General features: G+C 36.3%; 1 protein-coding gene across 1 annotated transcript; it reads left to right on the plus strand.

Moving 5' to 3' along the window:
- The first annotated feature begins 696 nt into the window (after window positions 1-696).
- On the plus strand, window positions 697-26,266 carry LOC142973834 (putative aminopeptidase-2). The gene is made up of 31 exons (XM_076115858.1): window positions 697-765; window positions 1,849-2,083; window positions 2,593-2,879; window positions 3,360-3,515; window positions 3,787-4,104; window positions 4,499-4,682; window positions 5,163-5,401; window positions 6,050-6,233; window positions 6,493-6,682; window positions 7,035-7,132; window positions 7,624-7,803; window positions 8,248-8,432; window positions 9,462-9,629; window positions 10,057-10,197; window positions 10,499-10,574; window positions 11,041-11,243; window positions 12,704-12,711; window positions 14,176-14,647; window positions 17,076-17,234; window positions 17,687-18,001; window positions 18,446-18,629; window positions 19,145-19,386; window positions 19,898-20,087; window positions 20,520-20,706; window positions 20,956-21,056; window positions 21,461-21,640; window positions 21,847-22,031; window positions 22,474-22,641; window positions 23,159-23,302; window positions 23,684-23,750; window positions 25,427-26,266. Exons 2-31 carry the CDS (start codon window positions 1,853-1,855, stop codon window positions 25,649-25,651), a joined length of 5,667 nt encoding a protein of 1,888 aa, XP_075971973.1. The 5' UTR covers window positions 697-765; window positions 1,849-1,852; the 3' UTR covers window positions 25,652-26,266.
- Window positions 26,267-26,812: the final 546 nt, after the last annotated feature.

The following is a 26,812-nucleotide window of genomic DNA, read 5'->3' on the forward strand; positions in this document are numbered from 1 at the left end:
CCAATGTTTATTGTAGACTGTCGTTAACTGGGCAAGCCAAGCTAAGCCTGTTGCGGTGCCGCAACGGCGCCGTAAGAACATTGCGACGCCGCACTGCTCGTGTGGCCGCCAGTGCGGTGCGGAGTAATGCGTTGCGGTGCGGTGCCGCACCGTGTGGCCTGGCCCATAGCGTGATGCCCTGAACGTATTTTAAAATGACTGATTTGCAAGGAAAGGCGGAGGCTCTCACCTCTCGGTTGAGTAGTACTTGCAGTAGTAAATGTTTGAAAAACTATAGGCATACAGGCATCACAATATTCATCAAACGTAAATTTTAGTGTTATTCATACCCTCAGAGGTATAGAAGAGGTAACAATAAACTACTCATGATTCGTAATTTACTATGTTAGTCCAATGTTATAGGGTATCAGGTTATATGGTATCAATAGAATATCAGGTTACCACATTACAAAATTTCGGTCAGCTATTGAAAATATCCTTGTTTTGAATAAATTAGTAAAGTCGTCGGTAGAATTGGTATTGATAAAATACCTTTGATCGTGTACTTGATGTTTGCATGAAATATATTTCAGCCAAATTACATACAAAATCGGTACATGCCAAGGTAAAGATTGATCTAGATATCTTTATCATTTGTCTTATCATATGATTGTTATAATCCTGATAACAAGTATCAGGGGTAATATTCTAATATATCTGATTATGAATATTAACAAATTACTATTAAAGATATGGTTCATTTTGCATGGCGTAATTGAAGAGCAGGTACGTTGTTTAAGATTTTATATATTTTTAACTGATTAATGTTCCACTGATAGGTAAAGGCCAAACGAGGGAAATGCTTGAATTGCCGCTGGCCAAGTGCGGGTTGGGGACTTTGCATGGCGTCAATAATTATGTATTAATATTTAAGTTTTTTTATTAATTTATTCAATTCTCTTCATATATTTGTCACGTCACTCCTTATCGGCTGGGCCAACTTGGATTATTGTGTTTATTTAGATGGGTCCATGGTCTCATAAAGTCAGTAATTTTATAACGGGAATAATTACAATTTTAAGTTTACTTATTTGGAAACGAGTAGTCCGTATTTCTATATGCAAATTCCAACACAGAATGCGACTAATAAATTCAACAATAATCAAGCTCTACTTAGTTTGGAATCAAATGACCGTGTAACTTGCACACGGTCCAATGATATTTATTATTAAAGCAAGACGCTTCAAAAATTTCATGATATAAAAAAATTATACAAAATATTGAAGACATTTATACTATTGACTAGTGCCCAGGTTTTGTCCAGGTTGACTGTATAGTACATGATAAAAATCAAGAACATAAATGAAGTAGGGAAAGAAAATATCGAGAAATGAAATATTTAGGCTTTAATATCATGATCATGAAATTTCATAGCACATTATTGATTCGCAAATTTACAACACCCTAATTTTATCTGATTCCGTCATTGGTACTGATAAGACAAAATGTGAGGAAGATAACAGTACTTCCATTTTCTTCTATAGGACAACACATATGGATTTCAGTGTAAACAAATATGAAAATATGATTTGAAAAACTGCAGTGCTGTAACACATTTTATTAATTACCTATGGATTGGTTACGTCATTACTAATACTAGGTGGCACTAGAAAGCTTTGGATTCAGCTTCAGAAATATCTTATGTTTTTGCTTTACACAAACAGTTGTTTTGGGTCTCTTTGTAATTTGTAATCATTAACTACAGTAGTTGGAAAAGTCAATTTCGTATTACAGGAGATTTTTTTGAAAACTTTAGTATACCGTTATATTTTTTTTGAAAGAAAAATTTACAAAGATGATTGTTTTCAGCGCCATGCAATTCATCACGGTCACACTCTTGGCGCTCATCGCTCTTGGAAGCGCCGACTTTCCTCTGGACATCGAGGACCCTATCGTCCGATCTGATGCTGAAGATCCTACGACCTATCGTCTGCCAGAAGACCTGGACCCTGTTCACTATGAAATAGAAGTCGTCCCGTATTTTATAGCTGAGGGTACTAAAGAAGCTTTCACTTTTGATGGAAAAGTCACTATTACTGTTACGGTATGATTCTTATATATTTAGCCAATCAATCTTCGGCCAAAAAATCTACCACTATTGAGTATTGAGTAGCTGTCGAATTTTTTTTTAAAGTCATGAACGACTTGATATTAATCCATAAAACTTTAATTATAAAATTTCAAATGCACATTTCGTCAAATATACTGCAGCGATAATGCATCGTGTTTTGGCGACCGCCTACGTTCCGCCAAGCGGGTTTCTGCGACTGTCACGTCACCTCTCCAGAGTTGTGATTTGTGGCTGTCACTGGCTGCCAAATCGATACTAGTCGCTCTTTGGGTACCTAACTTCCGAAAACCGACCCAACCACCAATCGCTGATGCCAAGTGCCTTTACGCACCCGCCTGACAATACTGGCGGTTTCATAGGTGGTTACATACTAAACTCTACCCGCACTGTTAGCCGATCCCGCGGTTAACCGCTATTGCGTAAGGGACCTTATAGCTTAACTAGTCTGCGTTCTCCCTATCATAAATATTTTTATTTTCCAGGCTCTCGTGAACAACTTAAACAAATTCGTGATCCAAGAGAACGTCAGAGAGATCGTTTCAGTGACTGTCTTAGACCAAAATAATGCTCCTGTAAGACTGGACCCCTTGAATCCGTTTGAACGCATCAGGCAGTACCACTTCCTTCAATTCAACTTGGCTGAAGGCACTACTTTAACCAACGGTCAGACGTACAAGTTAATTATTGAGTATATCGGGAATATTAATGAGACTCCTCTATCCAGAGGTGTGTTCAGAGGAAGCTACACTGGAAATGATGGAAGGAAACGGTAAGAATGAACACGTAATCTATTATCGATAAATATAAAACTATTTGTTCTGACTGACTGACTGATCATCATCGCACTGCCTAAACTATAGAAGTTAGAATCGTGAAATGTGGACACCGGGTGTTTTTGGTCTAGGCACCTCAAAAGGATTTTTTTGTAATCATAATTTACTTTTAATTTTACCTAACTTTATCGCGAGCGAAGCCACACGGAAATAGTATTCAATAAAGACACAAATAAAAATCGTTTTTGCGATATTAGGAAAATCTTAACATAAATAGATTAGTACACTAATCACTACTATTAATGAAGAAAATGCTCCTAGCAAATTCTACTTCTACTTCTTTATCCTACTTTCTCCTTTTCTTTCACATAAATGCGTATTTGGTCAGCACTTATGAACTTAACTTATCAACATTTGGATAATGTTCCCAGAATAATTACTCTTATTCAGTACTGAGTTTTTGTTTCTTTCTTCAGTTGGTATGCGGCTACTCATTTGCAGCCAACGAACTCCAGACAAGCTTTCCCCAGTTTCGACGAGCCTGGTTTCAAGTCAACTTTCGACATCATCATCAACAGGCCAGCCAGTTACGGACAAAGTTTCTCAAACATGCAACTGCTTTCAAGTACACCGTAAGTTACATTACACAACATCGATTTCATGCACAATCTCTAGGGTTATTGTATAATAGGATGCAGGAATTAACGCAAACCCGCATTTTATTATGGAATGCCAGGCATCCGACTGTCAGTCACTTCAGGCAAGACAACTTCAGGCAAAAATTCGTGTTCAAATTAATTCTGGTATTCTACTACGTTCAGTACCTTGAGATATTGTCCGTTTGGTTCCTTTTTTTGCATGGTCATTAAATATCAGTTTTCTTACTTTTGATTTTATTTTCAGTAATGGCAACAGAGTGAGAGAAGTCTTCCAAAGGACACCTCGCATGTCCGCATACTTAGTAACGTTCCACATCAGCGAAGATTTCGCAGTCATCGCCGATAACAATAACGCTCAAAGGTCCTACAGAATCCTCGCTCGACCCAATGCTGTAGGTCAAGGAGAATATGCCTTAGAAGTCGGCCCTCCCCTAACTGATTGGCTTGGTAACTACTTCGGTATTGACTATTACTCCATGGAACCAAATATCAAGAACGATCAAATCGCTTCTCCTTACTGGGCTTCAGGAGCTACTGAGAATTGGGGATTGGTGACTTACAGGTACGTGATTGAATTTCAACAATTATACATATAAGTTAAGAAGAAAAGTAGGCTGTTGCTTTTCCTAATGTTGCCCTAAGTCATTTAGAATCATTTTGAGGCGCCTATAGTCAGTTATGCTAACCGGTTGTAAATTTATCTGTGGGTAAAGCAACCCTTGGTGCAGTCATTCAAAAGATGTATGACTGCTTAGTGGTACTTAAACAAGGCGTTTCCGTGTTTCGAAGGGAACGTCAAAAGTGATAATGATACAATTAAAAAGATATACATATTTTTTCAATCATACAGATCTATACTAAATTATAACACCTAAATAAAAAGTCTTAATAAATAAAACCGATTCCTTGACAAAATTTTAATTGTACTGTGTAAATTGCATCTCTTATCATTTTAGAGAGCTCCGTCTGCTCTATGAGGAGGGAGAAACAAATGCTCTGGACAAAATGAACATCGGCACCATCACTGCTCACGAACTGGCACACAAGTGGTTCGGTAACCTGATCACTTGTAGATGGTGGGACAACGTCTGGATCAACGAAGGTTTCGCCAGCTACTTCGAATATTTCGCTATGGATGGAGTAAGTATCGTTTAAAAAAAAACAATTATAGTATACACGACAAAACGCCTGTTATAGAGATGTAGGCAAAGGCGTTAATAACATGCCACCGCGCTAATAATGTTAGTCCCACGGAATAGGCGGCAAGCCTAATCCGACATACAAGGTTTTCAAACTCCGGACTACTATTTAGAGTAATATCATAATATAATTGAGAAAAGATGATTATGTTATCATGTACGTTTCAAACGCATTAATTTTAAAACATGATGTATTTGCTGTTTTCTACATAGCTCATTGTATGCAAGCTGCCTGGCCCACTTCGTTCAGGTACATAGTACAATTTTATCCCATTTTGGTGGGAATTTGGATCCTGTCGATCCCCTATAAAAGTTGTCCTTACCAAAAAAGAGTCATTTTTCTAAAGTTATGCGCGTACATACTTTTAGATGTTTTATTTATAAATATCAAGAAGTTCATAAACAACGTTTTACCTTTCAGATTGACAAAACTCTGGAATTAGAAGACCAGTTCAATATTATGTACGTGCAAAGCGCCTTGTCTACCGACTCTTCGGCTAGCACGAGGGCATTACAGCATACAGTCAACAGTCCCACCGAAGTAACCGGCCATTTCAGCGGTATCAGCTACTCTAAGGGAGCGTCTCTTCTTCTTATGTTGAAGCATTTGGTTACGGAAAATACTTTCAAGAAAGCCTTGAACTATTTCTTGACGGACAAGTAAGAATATGACATACATTTATATTATATCAAGTTGATCTTTTGTCATTAGTATAGGTAGTTAATTTGATTATTATCTAATGTTATACGGGAATCAACTCAGTCTGTAACCGCAGCTGGTGCAACTTGCGCCGAAACGTCATAATTCAAGGTATAATAGACATTTGTACATACATAATATAAGGTAATAAAAATGTTACCTACGTGAAATACTAAGTACATAAAATATTTTGAATAGCAAAAATTTAATTTAAGGCAACACACAAGTATAAAATGAGTAATTTTATTGAATGCCATTAAAATATTGATAGTAGTCAAACTGTGCAAAAAACAAAAAAAATGTAAACGCCTATCGTTTATGATTCCGCAAGCTGCGGCTGACACAGGATAGAGCTTGATTATTATTTATTTAGGCGTTTTACAGTTCACCACATACTAGTATATCTCCATGATATATCTTATTTTGAGTACAAATCAATCACTAAGCTAGCGAAGTGGTATCTTACCTCTTTTTTTTGTATAATTTATTTTATTTTTTAAAGTCCTACACGCGTCCGCTAGGCCAGTGTGGACTCAAGAGCTAACACTTCCCTCTCTACGGAAGGCAACTTTTCCCCAACAGTAATGTATTTTTTTTTCTTTTTTAAGAGCCTACGAACACGCATTCCCCGCAGACCTGTACGCAGCCTTTACAAAAGCAGTGAGTGAAGACGGTGTACCAAGCAGTACATTTGACATCGCTGGGCTTATGAAGTACTGGGTTGATGAACCTGGATACCCGTTACTTAATGTACAAGTCAACATGGAATCTGGCGAGATTGCACTATCGCAGGTACGATCTATCCTATAATATTATCTTCTACCTAATAAAGAGAGAGCGAGTGTGTGTGAGGGAAAGAGAGATAAAGAGAGACAAACTTAGCCGCCTAACGCAGGATATGACATATTGTTACCCAAGTGTGTGCATAATATACCACCATCACTATTCCATCACTCTCATAGCTTAACCGGGGAAAAATTGGCGCAGGATCAAGAGCGCGTAAATTGTTAAATGCAGTGGTTTTTTAGTATAAATTTCCTTTAATTCGCAGGAGCGCTTCTTCATCAGTGCTACGGCAACTCAAACGGAACAGGTGTGGCCATTGCCCGTCACTTTCACCACAGGCAGCAACCCTAACTGGGAGAACTTACAACCATCCCTCGTGATGACTTCAAAGACTGATAATACACTCAGAAAGAATGCAGGAGAGGAATGGGTCATCTTCAATGTTAAACAGAAAGGTAAAAGACGAAAATATGTCACATTTTATAAAAGGCTTTTGAGGACTTTATAAAAAAACAGAAATTGAATTAAGGCGTCGAACGTGTTGTATTCTTTTTGAAAAAGATAAAGAAAATAATTTATTTTTGTATCGACACAATACGATAATATTTAAAAAAATATTTTTTTATAGAATATTATGTGTGCATCCATCATCAGTTTTAGTAAGTGATCAATAAGTGGTCTTACGAATAAATCAATTTCCATAGTATTGTGCTCTCGTTACGTGATAATGGCATAATCACCTGACTATACATAGTTGTTGAAAACCCTTTTATCGTCGTTTGTAATGTTTTGTATTGTTCATTTCAGGTATCTACAGAGTGAACTACGACACTCGCAATTGGCAATTGATTGCTAATGCATTGAGCACAAATCACAACAATATTCACCATTTGAACAGGGCTCAGGTAATTATTTATATTTAATACGTTTTAAATAATCAAGTTGTGTTCCAAAATTTTGTTTGAAAAACTGATCAGTCAATCTAGCGTAGGTATTTTACAAGATTTTTTTAAATCATACTTTCGTGTTTTTCAATTTTAACTTATCAGAGAGAGAGAGAGCTCGTGGCTAAGTAATAATGGCCGCGCGGATCGATCTCTGAAGTTAAGCTACGCTCGCCGAGGTTGTTCAGGGGATGGATAACCATATTATTCATACCGAGTTCTTCAGTGTTTCGGAGGGCACGTTAAATTGTGGGCTGTCATTTTAAAGATCTTTGACAGTCGTTACCAGTAGTCAGAAGCCTAAAAGTCTGACAACCAGTCTTACCGAAGGGCATCGTATCTGATAGGCAATCGCTCCATGTAAAATACTGGTATTCAGCTGTATCCGGTGGAAACCCACTCCAATATACAAAAAGGCTAGGCTGATGTATAGAGTAATTTGTATCTTACAGATAGTTGACGATGTCTTCGCTCTCATGCGTTCTGGCAAGATGACTTACCAGCTCGGCTTCCAAGTGATTGACTTCTTGAAGAAGGACAGCAGCTACTACGTTTGGTACCCGGCTATTACTGGCTTCACTTGGTTGAGAAATAGATTCCTTCACCTGCCTGAAGTTTTACAGGAATTTAATGTAAGTATGAGGTTTAATTCGCAAGCTGGCACTGTTAAATGCATTTACTGTCGCAATCCAAAACAATTCGGCCCTCACTTTTTACTATGTTTTTTTTTCAAATAGGTGACGAATCCTTTGATACTACTTATAATATAACCTAATAGTCTTTGCCCCTGACTATCCACGTGGTTTGTTTAACTTAGGGCAGATTTTCCACACAAACATCATACCCAACTTCTAACACTTACCCCTAGATTATACACCTTTTTCGCGACAAAAAGTAAGCCTATATTTTTTCTCAAGGTCAACTCTATCTATTTGCCAAATTTTATCAAAACGGTTCAGACGTGAAAGCGTAACAGACAGACCGAGTAACTTTCGCATTCACAATATAAATAGGAATTGCATTACAAGTAGGTAATTAAATATTACCTATATTATTTTTGGTTTTTCATCTTTCAGGAAATCATCTTTGAATTCATGGACCACGCGATCGAGACCCTGAAATACGATGTCAGTGACACGGAGAACTTGACAACTACCCTGAACAGATTCTTCCTCTTAACTTTCGCGTGTAACATTGGACACAAAGGCTGTGTAGAAAATGCTGAAGCTAAGTTCACGGCTTTGGTCAACAACAATACGCCGTGAGTTTCTTTTCCCTTATTTTATAGAAACTTATAGAACTGTATGAAAAGATGTATGATGAATGAAGCAAAGGAAGTTTGTAAGGACCAAGTGGCGTTCTTTGGTCTATGCCTACGCTTGTGGAAAGAAGGCGTGATTTTATGAATGTTTATAAGTATAGATAAGAACTTATAGTCCATCAATTTAGAAGGTAAACAAATTTCGGAATTGAGAACATTCAGCCTGTCAGATACAGCTTCTTTATTTTACACAGAATTGCAGCAAACAGGCAATTCGTATAAGTAAATGGGTGGCTGATGTCTAAAATTCAAATTTTGTATAGTTTTACCACTCGTCATAACCCGTGCTACAAAATATAATTGATTGACGTGGGCTACAAAAATCGTCTACAAAATATATAATTGATATCTTAAATCATTATTTATATTCAAACGTATGAAAAGATTGCGTGACTGATCGCTATTATGCATGATCTGCGGATATTATAGACAAAGTTTAATCAGGCGAAGTAACGGCTTAATATAGAGATTAGAAAATTGACCCAATATTCCATAACTATTAGGGAAATCGGTTGTGAAAAAATATTTTTTTGTTTATGCAGTAGTATTTAAATGTAATTAATAAAAATCGTCGTTTTGGTATACGTGAGGCATTAATCTATTGGTTAAAGCAAATCTCGTTCGCGGATCGTTAAACGATTAAAGGGTTAATAGCCTTTAGCGCGGACATCGCATTTGTGGGCGGTCACTTAGTAATATTCGATTTAGCCACTCGTGGTTGTTATCAAAACTTAACAGTCGTTATGACATGTCAATGGCCTTTGGGCGTCTGTAACATCTTCGACAGTAGGTTGATTATCAACGAAACTATAACCAATACATCATTTGGTATAGATAAACTTATAACTACTATAACTAAGTCAGTAGTTTCCATATAAAATAGTTACACCCGTAAATAAATAAGACATAACGTAACGAAAATATTTGCCTTCATGATATTAAAATTAAAAAATGACCGTTTAATTTCAGGGTGAACCCCAACTTGAGGCGTCACGTGTTCTGCAGTGGACTCCGCGCTGGTGGTCTCGCAGAATTCAGGTTCTTACGTAACCGCAGAATCAACTCTAACAACCAGGGAGATGAGGTCGCTATGCTGAGGGCTTTAGGATGCACTGCTCATGAGGAAGCTGGCAAGGAGTAAGTAAAATACTATTAATAATGGTGGTTGCCTCATTAATCTCAACGGTATACTACTGCTGAGCCTTGGGCCTGGTTTCCAGGTCGTTTAAAGTGCTATTGAGTTTTCGTAGTTACTATCAGAATATTTCCATGAGTGTAATGAAATTCCTTAATGCACTTCTGGGTACACCTTCAGATATAGGTGACAGGCGTAATGTTAAAACAATGCTTATGATTTCACCTATTACATCTAGTGGCTAGACTAGTGTTACGAGAATGCTTAATGGTTTAAGCAATAGTTTTAGCAATAATCGAAAAATTATCATACGGTCGACGAAACCGTACAATATTTTATTGCAAATTGGTATCACTGTCTAATAGAAGCCGTGAGTGCGAGTGATGTGCCTATGTATAACTAACTCACATTTTTATCTAAACATTATAGATTCCTGAACGTGATCCTAACCGACGAAGTGAAGGCTCAAGACAGGGTGAATGCCTTGACGTTCTACTACATGGGCAACAGAGACAACTCTAAGATTGCATTGGAATGGCTCAAAGAAAACGTTGATGATGTCAGAAAAGCGTAAGTATTTTACCTACTATCCGTACTCAGATATCATGAATTAATCATAATTGACTTGTAAGAATGTGATAAAGAGAGACATTTCTCTTTATGCACCTATTTTTTAAGAATGTTTGTATATTTTTAGCTGACTAATATCATATAAAACAGTCTCCCTTTTCCAGTAGACCTAAACCAACCGAACGTTGATAAACAAACCGAAGGGACCATGAAGTATTTCAAATTCTATCTAGTTGACAGGTGACCTTAATCATAATGAAGTTTCTTTTAAGCATCTATTTTATTTTCATTTGTTTTCCAGTGTCGTGCTGCCAGCGTGGTTTAACAGCGTCCTTTCCAACATCGCTGGTTATTTAGACGAAGAAGGACTCAGAAATGTAAGAATCTGTAGATTTTATGTGGCATTATGCATTTAGACATTTTAACCACTTTCCGTAAAACTTGCATATACATATAAGACGGTATCGTGTTTTAATCCAGATAACTGGGTTATAACACGATACCTAGTGGAAGCCGGAACAAACATAGTTGGATAAAGGCTAGGCTGATTGATAGATTAAAATTGTTTATCTTTGCTTTACTTTTTATTTTATACTTCACAGAGATATTTCTAATTAAAGCGTGCGCATTTGTCATAATAATATACGCGTGCTTGTATCACAACCACACACCAAGTGTTTTTACTAGACAGCCGTTTACGCCGTATATTATTTCTAATGACACACGACATAATGTAAAGTCATATGCATGTTGCCTTAAATACTTCCACCATATGGGAGGCCAATATTTGAACTGCTAGTCTATCACACACATATTATAAATAATACTTGTTTTAATTTCTAGATGGAGACGTGGCTCAACGAAAACCAAGCTAGCATCCCTGAATACACCGTTGGTCTCAGTGCTATCGCATCAGCAAGGAACAGCATGCAATGGGGAACTGATAACGCTCAGATTGTGTTATCAGCTGCTCGGGGTGCAGCCGCCATCGCACTACCAACCACCATGATTCTTTTAGTCACACTACTGTCTTTGTTCTTACAGTAGTGTATATGATAAGTGTATGTTTTTAATATTGTGCGTTAATAAATATTTATTATTATAATGACTTTTTTATTTGTGTTGGGTTATCAACCTTCAACCAAACTTTTAAATAAAATGTACTTTTTGTGTTTATACCTCTTATTTTGTTTATGATCATTTATATGTAATGCCACCAAAAACATTCTATAAAAATCTCAAGTCTCGCAGCTCAGTCTTTCTGGCGTAAAAAGTGGTGAGATCTATATAATACCAAGTCGATTAATCTATTTCGTCTCTACTTAAATGACCTTCTGTCTTTAGTTATTATATAAGTTATTATCATGCCCATATTAAAAATATTTTACGTTTAAAACAAATAGACCGACCTGGCCATCGCATGATTTGTATATATGTATTACACTACACAGCACGACGAGAAGTAAATGCTCCTGAAATTTTAATGGCGAATTTGTGTTTTCTTGCGATGGCCAAGTCGATCTATTTGTTTTAAACGTAAAATATTTTTAATATGGGCATGATAATAACTTATATAATAACTAAAGACAGAAGGTCATTTAAGTAGAGACGAAATAGATTAATCGACTTGGTATTATATAGATCTCACCACTTTTTACGCCAGAAAGACTGAGCTGCGAGACTTGAGATTTTTATAGAATGTTTTTGGTGGCATCTCACTTCTTTTTGTAGAACGAACATAAGTCCAATTTGTATGGAAAGACGTTTTTTTTTCATAATTCAACATATTTTCCTATAGGAATGTTTTTCATTTTCATGGGCTAAACACCCTTACCCACCCTATATCCCCTCCCGTTATGCCTCATATAGTATGTACCTATCTATACCTATTATTTATTATTTTCTACAGTAATAATGATTCTTAACTGCAAATGTAATCTTGTAATCTTATACATTTATATGGGATTACAAAGTTAATGTTGCAGTTAGAGTATTTAGAAAACTGGACCGAAATTAGAAAATATTGAATTTTTTCCATGATTAAGACACTAAACCCTATTTGTATTCTAAATTTGAAGCTTCTAAGTCTGCTAGAAGTACCTTAGACTTTTGATGATCGGTGAGTCAGTGAGTCAGTGAATCAGTGAGTGACAAAATTCAAAATTTTAACAAGTTGTCATTTTTAAACTACTGGTTCAAATTGACTGAAATTTTAAATATACCGTGTTTATACAATGAATAATTAGTTGCTGAAAATTCAGGCTTCTTGTTTTATCCACAACGACATTATAGGGGGGTCGAAAATAGCCCGAATTGCTTCGAGAAAAGGATGGTACGGCCGTGCCGCTTTTTTTTGCTCGACTTGCGGGGGCACTTCCGTGCCCCCAGATTGTATACCTAGGTATATCAATTGATCTTGCTACACACTTTATGCGATATGGCATTAAAGGGCCTAGCCGGATGGGGAAGCCGAATATATTGTGTAAATGAGCCCGATCGGCACCAGCCGAACAAGTGAGTCGAGACAGTTTTGTAATTCGGTAAATTGTCGAACCGAACGTGCCGAACGGAATATGTAGGTATGTAGCAAACCGCACGTACGTTGTTTTAAATCGATACATGTCATGAAGATACGACGAGAAAAACAATGAATTACAAAAACTTATTGACTTATATTTTCAATGCCTGCTTTCTTTTATTTTACCAACAAAAGACAAGAAGGAGATTGCACGGCGATGTTTTTAACCACATAACTGATAAACATACTTATATAATTCTAAATGCATACTTATATAAATAAATTGACCATCAGGCTTAGAACAAAAACTCGTGCTAATCAAACAAAAAATTGTCTCGGGTGGGATTCGAATCCTCCACACGTGGAGCTACGGTTATAGCGGCGAGGTGGTCACTGCCCCAAACGTGCAGTAAGTAGAATCTAATGTCAGCTACTTTCTCGATTTACTGAGCTAAGTCTAAACACAGTATGTGACAGTTAGATTACATGTTATGAAGTATTGTTATCAGTGATAACACAAATCTTTAAGATGCTGCTTATCAGTTGTAGTCACGACACTCGAACATCTTTTAGTTTTAGTGTTAACTATAGTTTGTTCAAGAAAGCACTACAGGTACGTTTCGCTTATCTTATTTAATTATTTATTGTTTGAACAATAGTTTTAGGTTTCATTTTTATTGGAGGGTCAGTCAGTCGTTAGCTCGCATTTTAGGTACAAGAGATGACTGATGACGTCAAAATATAGAGGTACTAGAAGAAATACAGGGAGACTTGGAATTATTTGTACTGACCGAATTACCAACTTACTTAGTTCTGTGGTCGTTAGCCTGCATGCGGGGAGTCCCCGAAATGCGCCGTTAGACTGTTCATAACTTTAGTTTAGTGCACATACAATAAATACATTGCGTAGACTAAATTCTGGATTTATTATTTCTGAAAAGGTGCACGGTGCTTTTTGTTTGATTTGGCACCCTAAACTTATCTTCTTTATCCTATTCTTCAAATAAGCTGGTAATTTATTTTTACATATAAATAAATGTAAATCCATGACTAGTTTTCATAATTCATAATTCTGTCCATTTCTAAAATGCCGTGCAAAACAGGCTTTCGTCAGTTGCATAGAACTGCTGGCAGCATACTGACAATCTAAATTTTGAATTTTATGTACCTCCACCAGGCGAGATTCAAGAATATACTAAGTTATTGGACTATAATATTAGACGTTCATCTATATTTTACACATATAAAAAAGAAGTTAAACAAATCTGCCAGTTTATTGAAAATATTTACAAATATTAATAGAGTGCTGTTTAGAAATAGTAATAGAGCAAGAATTTTACATAAAATATGCGAAGGTCTGATTGATCTAAAATCCAATACTACATTCGTTAATATTAAGACAACGTATTTCAAAGAACACATTATTATAAAATAAAGTAATTAAATTGATTTTGTTGCAGTTATGAATCGCTGGCAGACTATAGCACTGATCGCAGTGACATGCGTAACAATAGCAAATGCCGTCTCAGACACGAATTACAGGCTCAACACGCCTATAGTGCCCTCAGCTTACAGTATTTACGTCAAACCATACTTCGACACTAACGACACAAGACAATTCACCTTTGATGGCGAAGTTACCATCATTGTTTCAACGACGGAAAACACAAAACAGATCAAATTGCATTCACAAGACCTGAACTTTACAGCTACTGATATTACTGTCACTAACTTGAATAGTAATGCTGCTATAGCTCTGGAAACAACCAATGCTTTAGAGTTTAACACAACGTATGCATTTGCGTTCATCAACTTGGCAGTGGAATTAATACCTAGCAACAGTTATTCTGTCAATATCAAATACACGGGACCGCTGAGAGAGGATTTGAATGGATTCTATAGAAATTACTACGTCGAAAATGGTGTTAAGAAGTAAGTAGCAGTTTTATATACGTACTATAGTTATTAAGTCTTTAAGCTGTGATGGCAAAATGGTTTGAACATTTACTTCTTCCTTCACTTGGTTAGCGCAGAGGAGTAAAGGCACAGAGTTAAAGCCCTATATGCGTTAGGGCTTTCAGCCTGTGTCTTCATTCACTATTAGGCAAAAAGCTTTTGCTAAACAATGGGACATTAATTTGTTGCATTTATTTATTTTACTGCCAATTTTTTGCTGTCCTTAGTATATGCAATTACTGCCATGCTGAAGTCTCAGGTCGGCCAAACTGCTATTGGTTTTCTTTAATTTAGATTATAACGTTTTTCAATAGTTGCCCGGAGTTTGGTATTGTGCCATATGGCCAATAGCCACGATAGTCTATTACGGCTTGCCTCCTATTAGATGGGACTCACATTATAAATTGCAAAACGTGTCTCTCATACATCTTCGCCAACACCTTTGGGTATCAAAGGCGTGTTAGGTTTGCTACATACGTATTTGGGTTGGCAGTATCTAGCGAACAACAAAACCGACTGGAAGCAAACGCTTTATTTGTCCGGTTTGTACCGTCGGGTAGATCCTTCAGGTCCGATCATGACAATTCCGTTTATACATTCAGGCGCGGCGATATACAGCGGCATTTTTTCCGAACATTCATCTACACCAGGGGTTCCCAACCTTTTCTTAGTCCGGAACCACTTTTATATTATTCTTGTAAGCAGGGACCACTATGTTAGTATATTAAAAATAAAGTGTAATAATGAAAATGTGAAAATTTAATTTTTTTTAAATCATTCACGGACCATATTTTGACTTCCACGGACCACTGGTGGTCCGCGGACCACTGGTTGGGAACCACTGATCTACACACTCTAGCTCGGCTAGATTGATTAATGCCGAACCGAATATGTATTTAGCAAGCCAAAACATTTTAGTAAGTTTAAGACATTCTTAAGAAGCGATTTACGTTAAGTAGTAGTTATTATCCACTAAAGATAAGTACTTGAGCATCTTGTTCAAGATGTTTGACACGTGGACGATTTAATCTTACAGGCTTACTCTACTTCAAGTAGCACTCCAAAGATTTTCTGCTGCGTTGTTGCAGACAAAAGGCTTAAGCTTTACTTATTTGACTTACATTAAAGTTTTCGTTTTATAGTTGGATTTGCAAATAAAGGGTATTTTTTTATTTTAGTTAACAACAAAATTAGGACTTAGCAGTTTCAGTATTATTTAAATGTCATTTATTTCTGGCCCATTGTCTTTTCGTTAGGGTCTCTGCTTAGTATGAGGGAGAAGGCGAAACTTAAGATCAGAAGTACTTCGTTATGCGAATGTCTGTTACCCTTTCACATAAAACCTACTATTACTACTATAACTGTATATACAAAAAAGTATTTTGGTATATTATACAGATATGTACAGTCCATTAAATTTAACACAAAATAATTTAAATACCTTTACCCCGGAAAATCATTTCACGCGAGCAAAGTTGCGGGAAGCTAATTGTTCGTAATAAATTTATTAATCCAAACAAATAATACATCATATCGTCATAAAATGCAGAACAAATACAGTTTATTACTTAATTTGTTATAGAAAGGCAAACACTTGACAAAGATGAGATGTGTTATCTAAATGCTGGTTATCAGATAGACTTGAATTTATCATAACTTCTTATGTACGATACAAAATATTACACAATCATATTAAAGATTATTGCAAGGTAAAATTTCGCAAGTTACTTTACTCAGCTTTTATACAGGGCATAGAGCCGAACCATATGAACGCGTTGTTGGGTCTTAACGCTACTATCAACCGGGCGTTGCGTTGCAGTGTTGGAAAATAAAGCGTACTGCTGCCGTTATTTTAGCATACCATAACCTTCTGAAATAATAAACATAAAATAAATTCATAAAAAAAAAATTAAGCCATTCATGTTTCATTGCTGTTAGGATTTGAGTCCACCACAGTTGGGATACACCACAAAAAATATAAAACCACAGACAATATTACTAAACAAAATAACAGTTACTACGAATCTTTGTATTTAGTAACCCATATTGATTAAGGGCTAATAATTGCGATGTTTTTTTCCTAATACTACGTGTATTTGTCCGGAGACTCTCACGAAACGGCCGGACCAATTTGCTTTCGAAATATTCTGTATACATTTTCAACTACTTATGAGGCGCGGTCGGTACTGTGTACGACTGCTCACAGAGGTCTCGGATTCAAATCCCGGGTCGTTTGCCTATAAAGAATTGCTGAGTTTCCCCGGAGTTAGGAAGTTAAAGTCTTTGACCTCTTTACCTTGGAGAGCACAGCTATGTCATAATGTGGAGCTGATATTTCGGGCACGACTACTTTGGTGAATTTATTATGCAGTAAAATATACACAGCTTGTTATTTTTCTCCTAGATGGTTAGCAGCTACTCAAATGGAGCCGACGCACGCAAGAAAAGCATTCCCTTGCTTCGATGAGCCCGGGCTGAAAGCAACATTCACGGTTCGAATTGATAGACCTGCTAACTACCAAAAATCACTATCTAATACTAAAATGGAAACTTCGGTAGATCTGTAAGTATTTAATTTTAGACAAGTAATTAACCCGGTTTCGTCCAAGTTCAATCACTTTATCTACTGACGGAATCCACGAAACACGAAAATCTGTTCAGATCTAAGTTTGAGAAGGTTGAGGTATTTTATTTTCTTAAATTTTGTGTGAAGTCATTTAATATCATTAAAATTTGAAGATGTGACAATAACAAATGCGATCTTCTTCTCTGTGGTCTGAACGGTACCGTTTCGAGTTCGATACCCTAATCGGCCCAAGTGCTATTGATAATATGTTTGTGTAAGAACAGGCCTTCAATATCAACTACTTCTACTTACTCTTATCTTACGATAATAATTGGGGTCGACTTCTAATAGAATTGGTTTTAAATAGATCGATTGCTGTTTTATCAAATGTGATTTTTGATTGACAATCATCTTCTTCCAGAATCTAATATTTTTTCCATAAATTTCAGGGGCGACGGTTACGTCAGAGAAACGTTTTACACCTCACCTATAATGCCTACGTATTTAGTAGCGTTCCTCGTGTCAGAATACGAAGCAGCTCAGTACAGTACCAATGGGACCCGAGAATTTGGTATCTACACTAGACCAGAAGCAAAAAGCCAGGCGGCATATGCCTTTGACTTTGGTAAAAAAGTAGTGGAAGAGCTCGGCAATTTCTACGGCATAGACTACTATTCTACCAACGAGCATTTGAAATTGGATCACGTGTCAATACCTGATTTTAGAGCTGGTGCCATGGAGAATTGGGGTCTTGTTAAGTACAGGTACATAATTCAAATGATGTACCAAAAAAGACTGGTGACAGACGGACAAACGGACAGACGGACAGACAGACAGACGAACATACGGAAAGCAAGACAGACGGATAGAAAGACAGGCAGCGGAGGCTTAGTAATAGAGTTCCGTTTTTATCCTTTGGGTACGGAACGCTGAAAAGAAAATATATTAAGTCTTGAGCAGCTTTTAATAATTTTCATATCCCTGATGGAAAACATAGGACATCCTTTTTGAATGCTGGTGAGAGCTGGTTAAAGATGATCACAGAACATTTTAGAATTCTAAATCCAAACGTACGTTAGGATTTTATATCAGTATTGATACTAAACGCAAATGGTAGCCACAAGTCAAAGCCCCGTTTTTTACAAGTTTTCGCTTTTCGTTATTTTCATGTTCGCTAACTATATACTGATTTTAACAAAATATTTTAGGGAAGCCTTGCTGCTCTACAACGAGTCAATGTCGGGGCCTTACTTCAGATACAGGATAGCTTCGATCCTCGCTCACGAGACCACGCACATGTGGTTCGGTAACCTCGTCACCTGCCATTGGTGGAGCGATACTTGGCTGAATGAGGGATTTGCCAACTACTTCCAAGATTATATTAGTACTTTTGTAAGTATGTTATTATTATTGACTGATGATGCTGTTTTCATGACGTAGCCGGTAACGTAAGTGACTGCTGATCACCAAGATTCAGGTACAATGTCCGGGCCAAGCGGAATATTATTCGTCTTTTTCAATTTGTATTTGATTATATTCTCAATAGCAGCCACGAGTTTTGTAACGAGTACGGTATATAGCAAAATGCTCGTTACTTGTTGCATGGGGCACTGTAAATAATGGCACAACGCATTTCATATATTATGATATTCTTTTTTTTTTTTTGGATTTTTCCAATTCGTTTTGCCATACATAACTTTTTGCCATAGTTTCAAGCATCGGGTGATTGCTCTAGGGTGCATTATATAGTGTAAATAGAAATAATAAATAGAGCGTGTCACCATAAATGATTGAAACATAAAAACCATATAAAAAACACGCACGCCTTTTAAATGATCGGGACTCAGTAGTTCTGAGATACACAATAATTTAAAGAAATCACTTTGAACAAATTTTATTTCAAACAGGTGGAACCAGAACTAGGTACAGCGAACCTCCTAGTGACTGGTTCAGTGTACACTGCCTACGACGCCGACAGCTCGCCGACATCGCCACCAATCAGTAACGACGAGGTTAACTCTCCAGCAGAAATCAGTGGACATTTTGGAAGCATTACGTATCAAAAGGCTGGATCCGTGATCAGAATGATGCATCATCTGATTGGAGATGATGCTTTTAAATTTGGCTTGAATTCTTATTTAACCAACAAGTAAGTAACACATATAAGTTATATTTATAATTTAAAGCCCCTGTGGCTGTTGGTAGTGTATCGAGCCCAAGACCTCATGTCTCGATTAATGGGTCGTGTTAAAGTATTTTGTCTTTTTAAATTTTTACTAGAAGTTTGGTAAAGTGGCATTATGGCAATTGGCTCGCCCCCAATTACATGGGACTAATATTCTTAATGGCCGTACGCCAGTGTATTTTATACATGTCTGCCTATGAACTCAGATGTATTACAAACTCAACTTAATTTTAATGTCTATAGAGATTCTAATCAGGAAAATATTAATTGCATCTTTAAACCTTACACTACATTAAGACGCCTAATAGATATTTTTGGGTGTGTTTAGTTATAGTTCAACGTGTTTTTACGTTGACCACTGCGATTCAACCACTGTGGCGTGTTTTGGATCACAAGACAACGCATACATTAACAGTAGCAAGATTTTCTATAGTCGGTATTGTCGAGTATGACCGATGTTCTTTCTTATCTACAGTTCTTTTGGTTCCGGTTATCCAAGCAAGTTATACGCTGGTTTAGATCGAGGAGTTGTTCAGTACAATTCATTAAGTGCATACCCTAATGCTACAATAACTGACGTCATGGCCTCTTGGATCACACAGGCTGGTCATCCTGTTGTAGATGTCAACGTGAATTATCAAACTGGTGTCGTTAACTTGACCCAAGTAAGTTATATATTATTATTTTATATTATTACTTTTTCATACTCGAAATTGTTCTGCTTGTACTTAAAGTCACTATACCATCAAACAAGGTCTCACAGAGTGTATGCTTGTCTGACTGGCAGCAATAAACTATAAAACATATAAATAAATTTTCAAGAAAAAAATGGGGGCGAGGTTTTGATGCAAATGTAGTTTATGATTTATTATGACATTATGCATAATTTTATATTGTCAACCCGTGACCACGATCGATGTAATTCGATCGAAACGGGTAAACAAATAATGAATCCTTTTAATCCACCTTTAATTTTCAACCGCGTTTAAGACCCTTTACAGTATAATATTATGGTTTATTAAGCTTTTGTGTCAAAAATATATAAATAAACATTAAGTTTTGGAACTTGCATTTATTTGTATTCTTGCTTGTTTCAGCATCGCTTCTATTCGAATGAATCGCACTCGTCTGATGAAATCTATCAGATTCCTATTACATACACCACAGGGACATCTGCTAACTTCACTAGCACCGTGCCAGCTTTTATCATGAATGAGAAATCTACATCGTTCTCGATTGCAAACTTTGATCATACTTGGGTCATATTTAACGTACAAGAGACAGGTATGCATTATTATATCTTTCAATTTTGTTTAGTATCTTTCAGCTTTAAGTCTACCCTGTATATTTTCAACCGTTATTTTTATGGAAAAATATAAATAGCCTTAAAAAGACATCTACAGATCATATCGGCGATGTCTTGGTTAATGATTAGTTAATTTAAAAGGGTAGGTGTTGTATGCCAAGATGTATGGTTATGAATGAAGTATAAAAATTTTGCTTAAACACCTGTTCTTTATTTTATTTTTGCAGGCTTCTATAGAGTGAACTACGATCAACATGGTTGGCAAATGATTGAAAGAGCTTTAAAGGGAGAGGATCGTGAAAAGATACATCATTTGAACCGAGCTAAGGTAAATAAATAAACGTCATAGCATCAGAACAGTTATATTACTAAATCTATAAAGTAATACTGCTACGTCTGCCTCGTCAGTCTAGGCGGTAGTGTTCAATTATCGTGTTCGGGAAAGTACTATTGGGCTTTTGTAACCTGAATATCCTTAATAAATAATAGTCCAAAGATTGGTACCGTGTTGTATATTTGGCAGGAACGAGCACAGTAAATTATGAAACACGAGTGTACTTTCTCACACCTCTACTTGCATAGAAGTCCCCGCGACACAAGAGCAATTCTTAGTATGGGCGTTGTCTTTAAAAAAAATACATATAATTGTATAATTAACATAAAATGCGGAAGTGGTTATGTAAAATATGGTTAGGTCTATGATTAAAAAGCTGTTTTTTCTACTTTTTTCAGATTGTCAACGATCTTTTCGCCCTTTTCTACGCAGATAAGGTTGAGTTCTCGACTCTTTACGAAGTTATAGGATTTTTAACTGAAGAGAGTGATTATTCGGTTTGGTTCGCCGCCCTTAAAGGCTTTACCAAGTTGAGGAGCAGTTATATGGGCCATTCTGATGTATTGCCTGTCATTAATGTAAGTATGGACTGCCTTTGAGTTTGAATAGGAGTATCGACAGCTGAAAACGAGGCGTTAGATTAGATTCCTGGGCCGGACAAAATGTTAATGGACTTTTCTAATTTATACTTTCTCTGATAAATCTTTTCAAATGCGTGTAGGAGCTAGTTTAGGGCCGAACTCAATAATCTCTTTATTTACATTCAAAAATCGTTTGTTTTCAGGAATATGTACTTCAATTTGTAAGCAAAGGAGTTGAAAAGTTTGGTTTTGATGTCAAAGCTACGGATTCGTTTGAAGACACAAGAAACAGACAGCAGCTGTTGGAGTTAGCTTGCATTTTAGATCATCCAGGGTGTGTGGAGTGGGCTGTAGCTGCGTTTAAGGCTTTCAAGGAAAATGGCACGCCGTAAGTTTTGTATTTAGTCTTACCCCTTGGCTTACTGGCAGAAAAGAACCACGATCAGAAACAGTAAAAAAAGCACAAATCAATTTGGCGCAACACACAAAAAAAGATTGATCTCTGAGGCTAAGCCACGCTTTCCAATATTATTAAGGTTATTCTGTGAAAAGGTGACCGTCGTATACATATCGAGTTCCTCAGTGTTTCCGAAGGCAAGTTAATTTGGTTATTTTCGAAGATCTTTGACCATCGTAACCTGTAGTCAACTGATAACCAGTCTTACTGCTGCATCCGGTGAGACTGGAAGACGACTTTAACATAGAAGAAAGGCTTGTCAGATTTTTATTCGGACCCACGTAAAGCGCAGAAGTAGTTGTGTGTTAGTCTGTTTTCTTTTAATTGTTTTAGTTGTTCATACGAAAGCTATAAATCTGTATTTCCATTTTAGCGTAGCCCCAAGTTTGCGTCCCGTGGTATACACAACAGGTCTTCGTTACGGAAACGGAGAAGATTATGATTTCCTTTGGAATCAAATGCTTACTACCAACCTGGCGAATGAAGTCTGGATCATAGAATATGCTCTGGGTCATACTTCGGATTCAAATAAAGTTTTGAGGTAAGACCAATTTATTATTAGCAACTGTGAGAAAGCAAAGAGTATCCTGGATTTTGATAACATGTACATATATGGACACGGATGTAGCCATAAACTGTTTTGACGTAAACGTAATAAAAAAAAAACTTTTTTTGTTAGTTGGTGTTGTTGGTTTCTTATGTGCACAGTTTAAAGGTTTTTTATAGGGGCAGCTGAAAATCAGTTATATGCATATAACAGCGTTTACTGAGCTGTAGCCTTCCGTTTATTAACATACGGCATAGGTGTACTGATTAGTTATAAAATTCTGATTATATTGAGAATATTTTTTTTATATGTCTAATGAAAATAAATATTACCTTTTTGGCGCAGATTTACAATAAAAAAAAAGAATATGTTTGATTATGTTTCTCAATAATAGTAAAGAGTTTGGCAACGTATCAGACCGATAGGCTCGCATACTATTACACACATAGGACTCATATAGTGACTGGGATGATATTTCTGTGCGAGTATGTATGTATTTGTTTTATTTCAGTTATTTAACATCCATAGACGACGAAGATGAACCCATCAAGACTCAAGATCAGTCTGTGCCGTTGTCAAGTGTGTTGAGTAACCACAGCAATGTGGAACTGGTGCTGGACTCTTTAAGTATTGAAGAGTTCGTTGATAGCGCTATGTAAGTAAAATAACTATTTCTTAAGAGATTTAAGTGTAGTTCTTGAAGGAAAAAAAACTGCTCGCTCCACTCTTGGCTAATGTGGTGGATCCAATAAGACCTTCATTCTTGAACCCTTCCCAAAAGACGGTAATGAGTTAAATAAACTTAAATTATCATTAATTATACAATACGGCCTTGACGGTCTGAGACATTATGTATGTTACTACTAATCAAGAGGTCCCTTTAAAATGCAAGTGGTATTTTTCTAGTTTATATTAGATTCATCTCAATAGTAGTAAGGAGTTGGGAAACGTGCCCGGTTTATGGAAGTGAATTCGTTCTTCATACACCTATACAGCATCGGTTATAACAGTATTTAATATTCTGTATTTCTTTCAGCAATCCTCTGGATTCGGCTCTTAGCATGATTGCGTCAGTTTTACGCACGGATAGTGAATTTAAAAAGGTTTGTATTATTTTCAATTCTTTTAAGATTTCGAACACGATTGCAAACGGTCATTCTATAGATGGGTGACCGTAAAGTGGTATTTGTGGTTCGGAGAGAACCTACTGTGAAATTAAAACAAAAACGACGGGTCTGGTTGTTGTTAATTATGGCAAAAGAACAAAAACTGTACCTTATGTTAGCTATTTAGTCCTGCGAGGTTTTTAGTATTTTGACAGCCAATTTTATTAACTTTAGTATGATTAGCACATACGTATGTACCTACAGAGGATTCTATTGAACCTTTGAAGTCATTTACTTCGTATCAACCTGCCCTACATTGGAAAGTAAACAGGAATATAACCTTTTGCACCGGCCGCCCTTAATTGAGGTTCTGGTGACCCAAATGAGTGTTTATCAAACACTACACTCGATGGGTCTACACATTACCACGGGGCACTGTTGACAGGACTGTGTCAACATGGATTTGCTAATGACTTAGTGGAGTGTTCCAGAATATTCCTACGAATCAAAGCTCTGCGTCTCTCACGTAGATATATATCAGTTTCTAATCTCTGCTCGTTCTAAAGTAATTCTGGAGCTTTTCTGCCAATGAAGTTTCGGGGACATTTTTCTTTGCAAATTATGATAGTTAAAGCCACAGGGAAACCCTTACATTTCGATTATTTTGCAAAATACATTGTGAAGATGTATACAAATCGTTTTGATGGGATATTTTGGAATTCGTTTTTTACTCCACTAAAATAGTTGATAAAGTCGATTATAAAAATGAATAGCCAAATGTGTTGCTGAGCGCTTATCTAAAAAACGGCTCTACCAAGCGGTTAACTCTTTTATTTGTTGCATATTTGAACTTAAAACCGTAAGAAATTTGATAAATTAAGCATTGACTGACGAAGAAAATAATGTTCTAAGGGCCCGCTTTTTCTTTAAATTCATAAAACACAAGAAATTATCTGTAAGTTCATTACATGGTTGATGACCCAAATCGTCAGCTTCACCAAACGGAATCCATAGCTACTGAATCAAAGTGCTTCTAATCCCATTGTTGAGCATTTGGCAGTGATCCAGTGAGGAAATATGGAGTATCAGACATCGTAATGGTTTCAGTTATTTTAATGTTATAGAGCAATAATGGTGTAAATTTTGCAACTAAACGCTTCTATAAATAATCGACTTTCTTTATTTATAGTAGACATTTCCCAATAGTGGCCTGAAGTAATAGTAATAGGCTCGCTCCCTATTACATGTGACCAACAGTACAAATGGCGAAACATACTTCTGTCTACACCTTCGGGTATAACAGGTGTGATATTATGTATGTATTTGTCTACATGGCTTTTGAGACGGTCAAAGGTCGGTAAACTGTCTGTGGATCAAACAATCCTTGGCGCGGTCATTCCGTAGATCAGATGGGTCACCATATAGTGGTATTTGAACTCTCCGTCTCCGTTCCGCTTTAGAAGGCACGTTAAAATTCCGGTTATTGTCAACTAAGATAATAGTGTATATGCCATGTTTGACATGGCATATACACTATTATCTTAGTTGCTATTATCTTAGTGGCTTTTTAGTTGGCTTGAATAAATTTGACTCCAGATTGAACACTAACTTAAACATTATTTTAAAAAAATAGGATTAAATAAAAAACCTGTATTTCTATTGTCCTTTTTCAGTTTGAAGACTTCTTACAAAACACTACATTGCTGCGTCCAGACATGTCTAAATCAGCTGCACTAACAAGTTTGGAAGGCGCTAAGGCCGCTAAGAGTTGGGCTGACACACACAAAGATACTATTCTGTTAAAACTCAAGAGTCAGACATCAGCCAGCAGTCAAACGATACCATCCATTTTACTGACTGTAGTTACTTGCCTAATTTATAACATTGTCAAATATTAAAGGTTCAAGAAGTATAGTTTATAAGTCGGTAAGCCTTACGCACTAGCTGTTTACCACGGTAGGGATACAGTTTCATATACAATTATTTAGTATAATAAGTGTTATGTATTAATTTGTATTATTATTTTTGAATCCGCAACCGTTCTCCTATGACCGGTTCGCCATTGGACTGTTCGTCGACAGGATGATTCATTTATTTCCTTTTCCCCAACAGAGTCTTTCACCTATGGACATTGCGTCGACAGAAACTTTCATCTATGTCAATTTCGACGACAGGTCTTTCCAGCTACAGAATATTCCACCGACACGACGATAAACCTATTACTCTGGTAACTACAGACCTTTTCATCTAAGGAGAATAGGCTGTCAATTTTAACACAAGCGATAAAACAAAAATATACATATCTAACAGCTACAGCTTACTGTATCTTTACTAAGAGAACAGGGTTGGTTACTTGCCTTAGAGAAGTCAAACTTTGCTTACAACATAAAGAACTTAATTCTCAAAATGAGTTAGTCTTACCTATAAAAAAGCATTAACTACTCATTTATGTAGTTTTGATTACTTACATCCTATTCGATTCTATGAAAATAAAACAACAAAATTATCTTATACGTAAGTATTGTAGTGATAATTTTATTGCATGTGCATAGATACCACAGTTGCATCCTTTACTTACTATGTATTGCACCGGAAATGATCTATGTTAATATTGCGTTACAATTCATTTATTTTACATACTACGAACATATTTATAGGTAGCAAATTTTAATTTATTTGTGAGTAGGTGCTTGCACATAACGAATAATTGTAAATAAAAGTGGGTAGTTTCATATTATCAGTAACATTTTTCTTTACTTGTTTCTGGGTGTAGTGCATCTTCGTCTTAACAATTATTTGATGCTTTTAAAATGAGTAAGTGTGAAATAGTGAAATCTAAACGTGGTAAAGACAAATTTGCTACCTATAAATATGTTCGTAGTATGTAAAATAAATGAATTGTAACGCAATATTAACATAGATCATTTCCGGTGCAATACATAGTAAGTAAAGGATGCAACTGTGGTATCTATGCACATGCAATAAAATTATCACTACAATACTTACGTATAAGATAATTTTGTTGTTTTATTTTCATAGAATCGAATAGGATGTAAGTA

The sequence above is a fragment of the Anticarsia gemmatalis genome, chromosome 6 (genome assembly GCF_050436995.1).
Source record: "Anticarsia gemmatalis isolate Benzon Research Colony breed Stoneville strain chromosome 6, ilAntGemm2 primary, whole genome shotgun sequence".
Classification (NCBI taxonomy): domain Eukaryota; kingdom Metazoa; phylum Arthropoda; class Insecta; order Lepidoptera; family Erebidae; genus Anticarsia; species Anticarsia gemmatalis.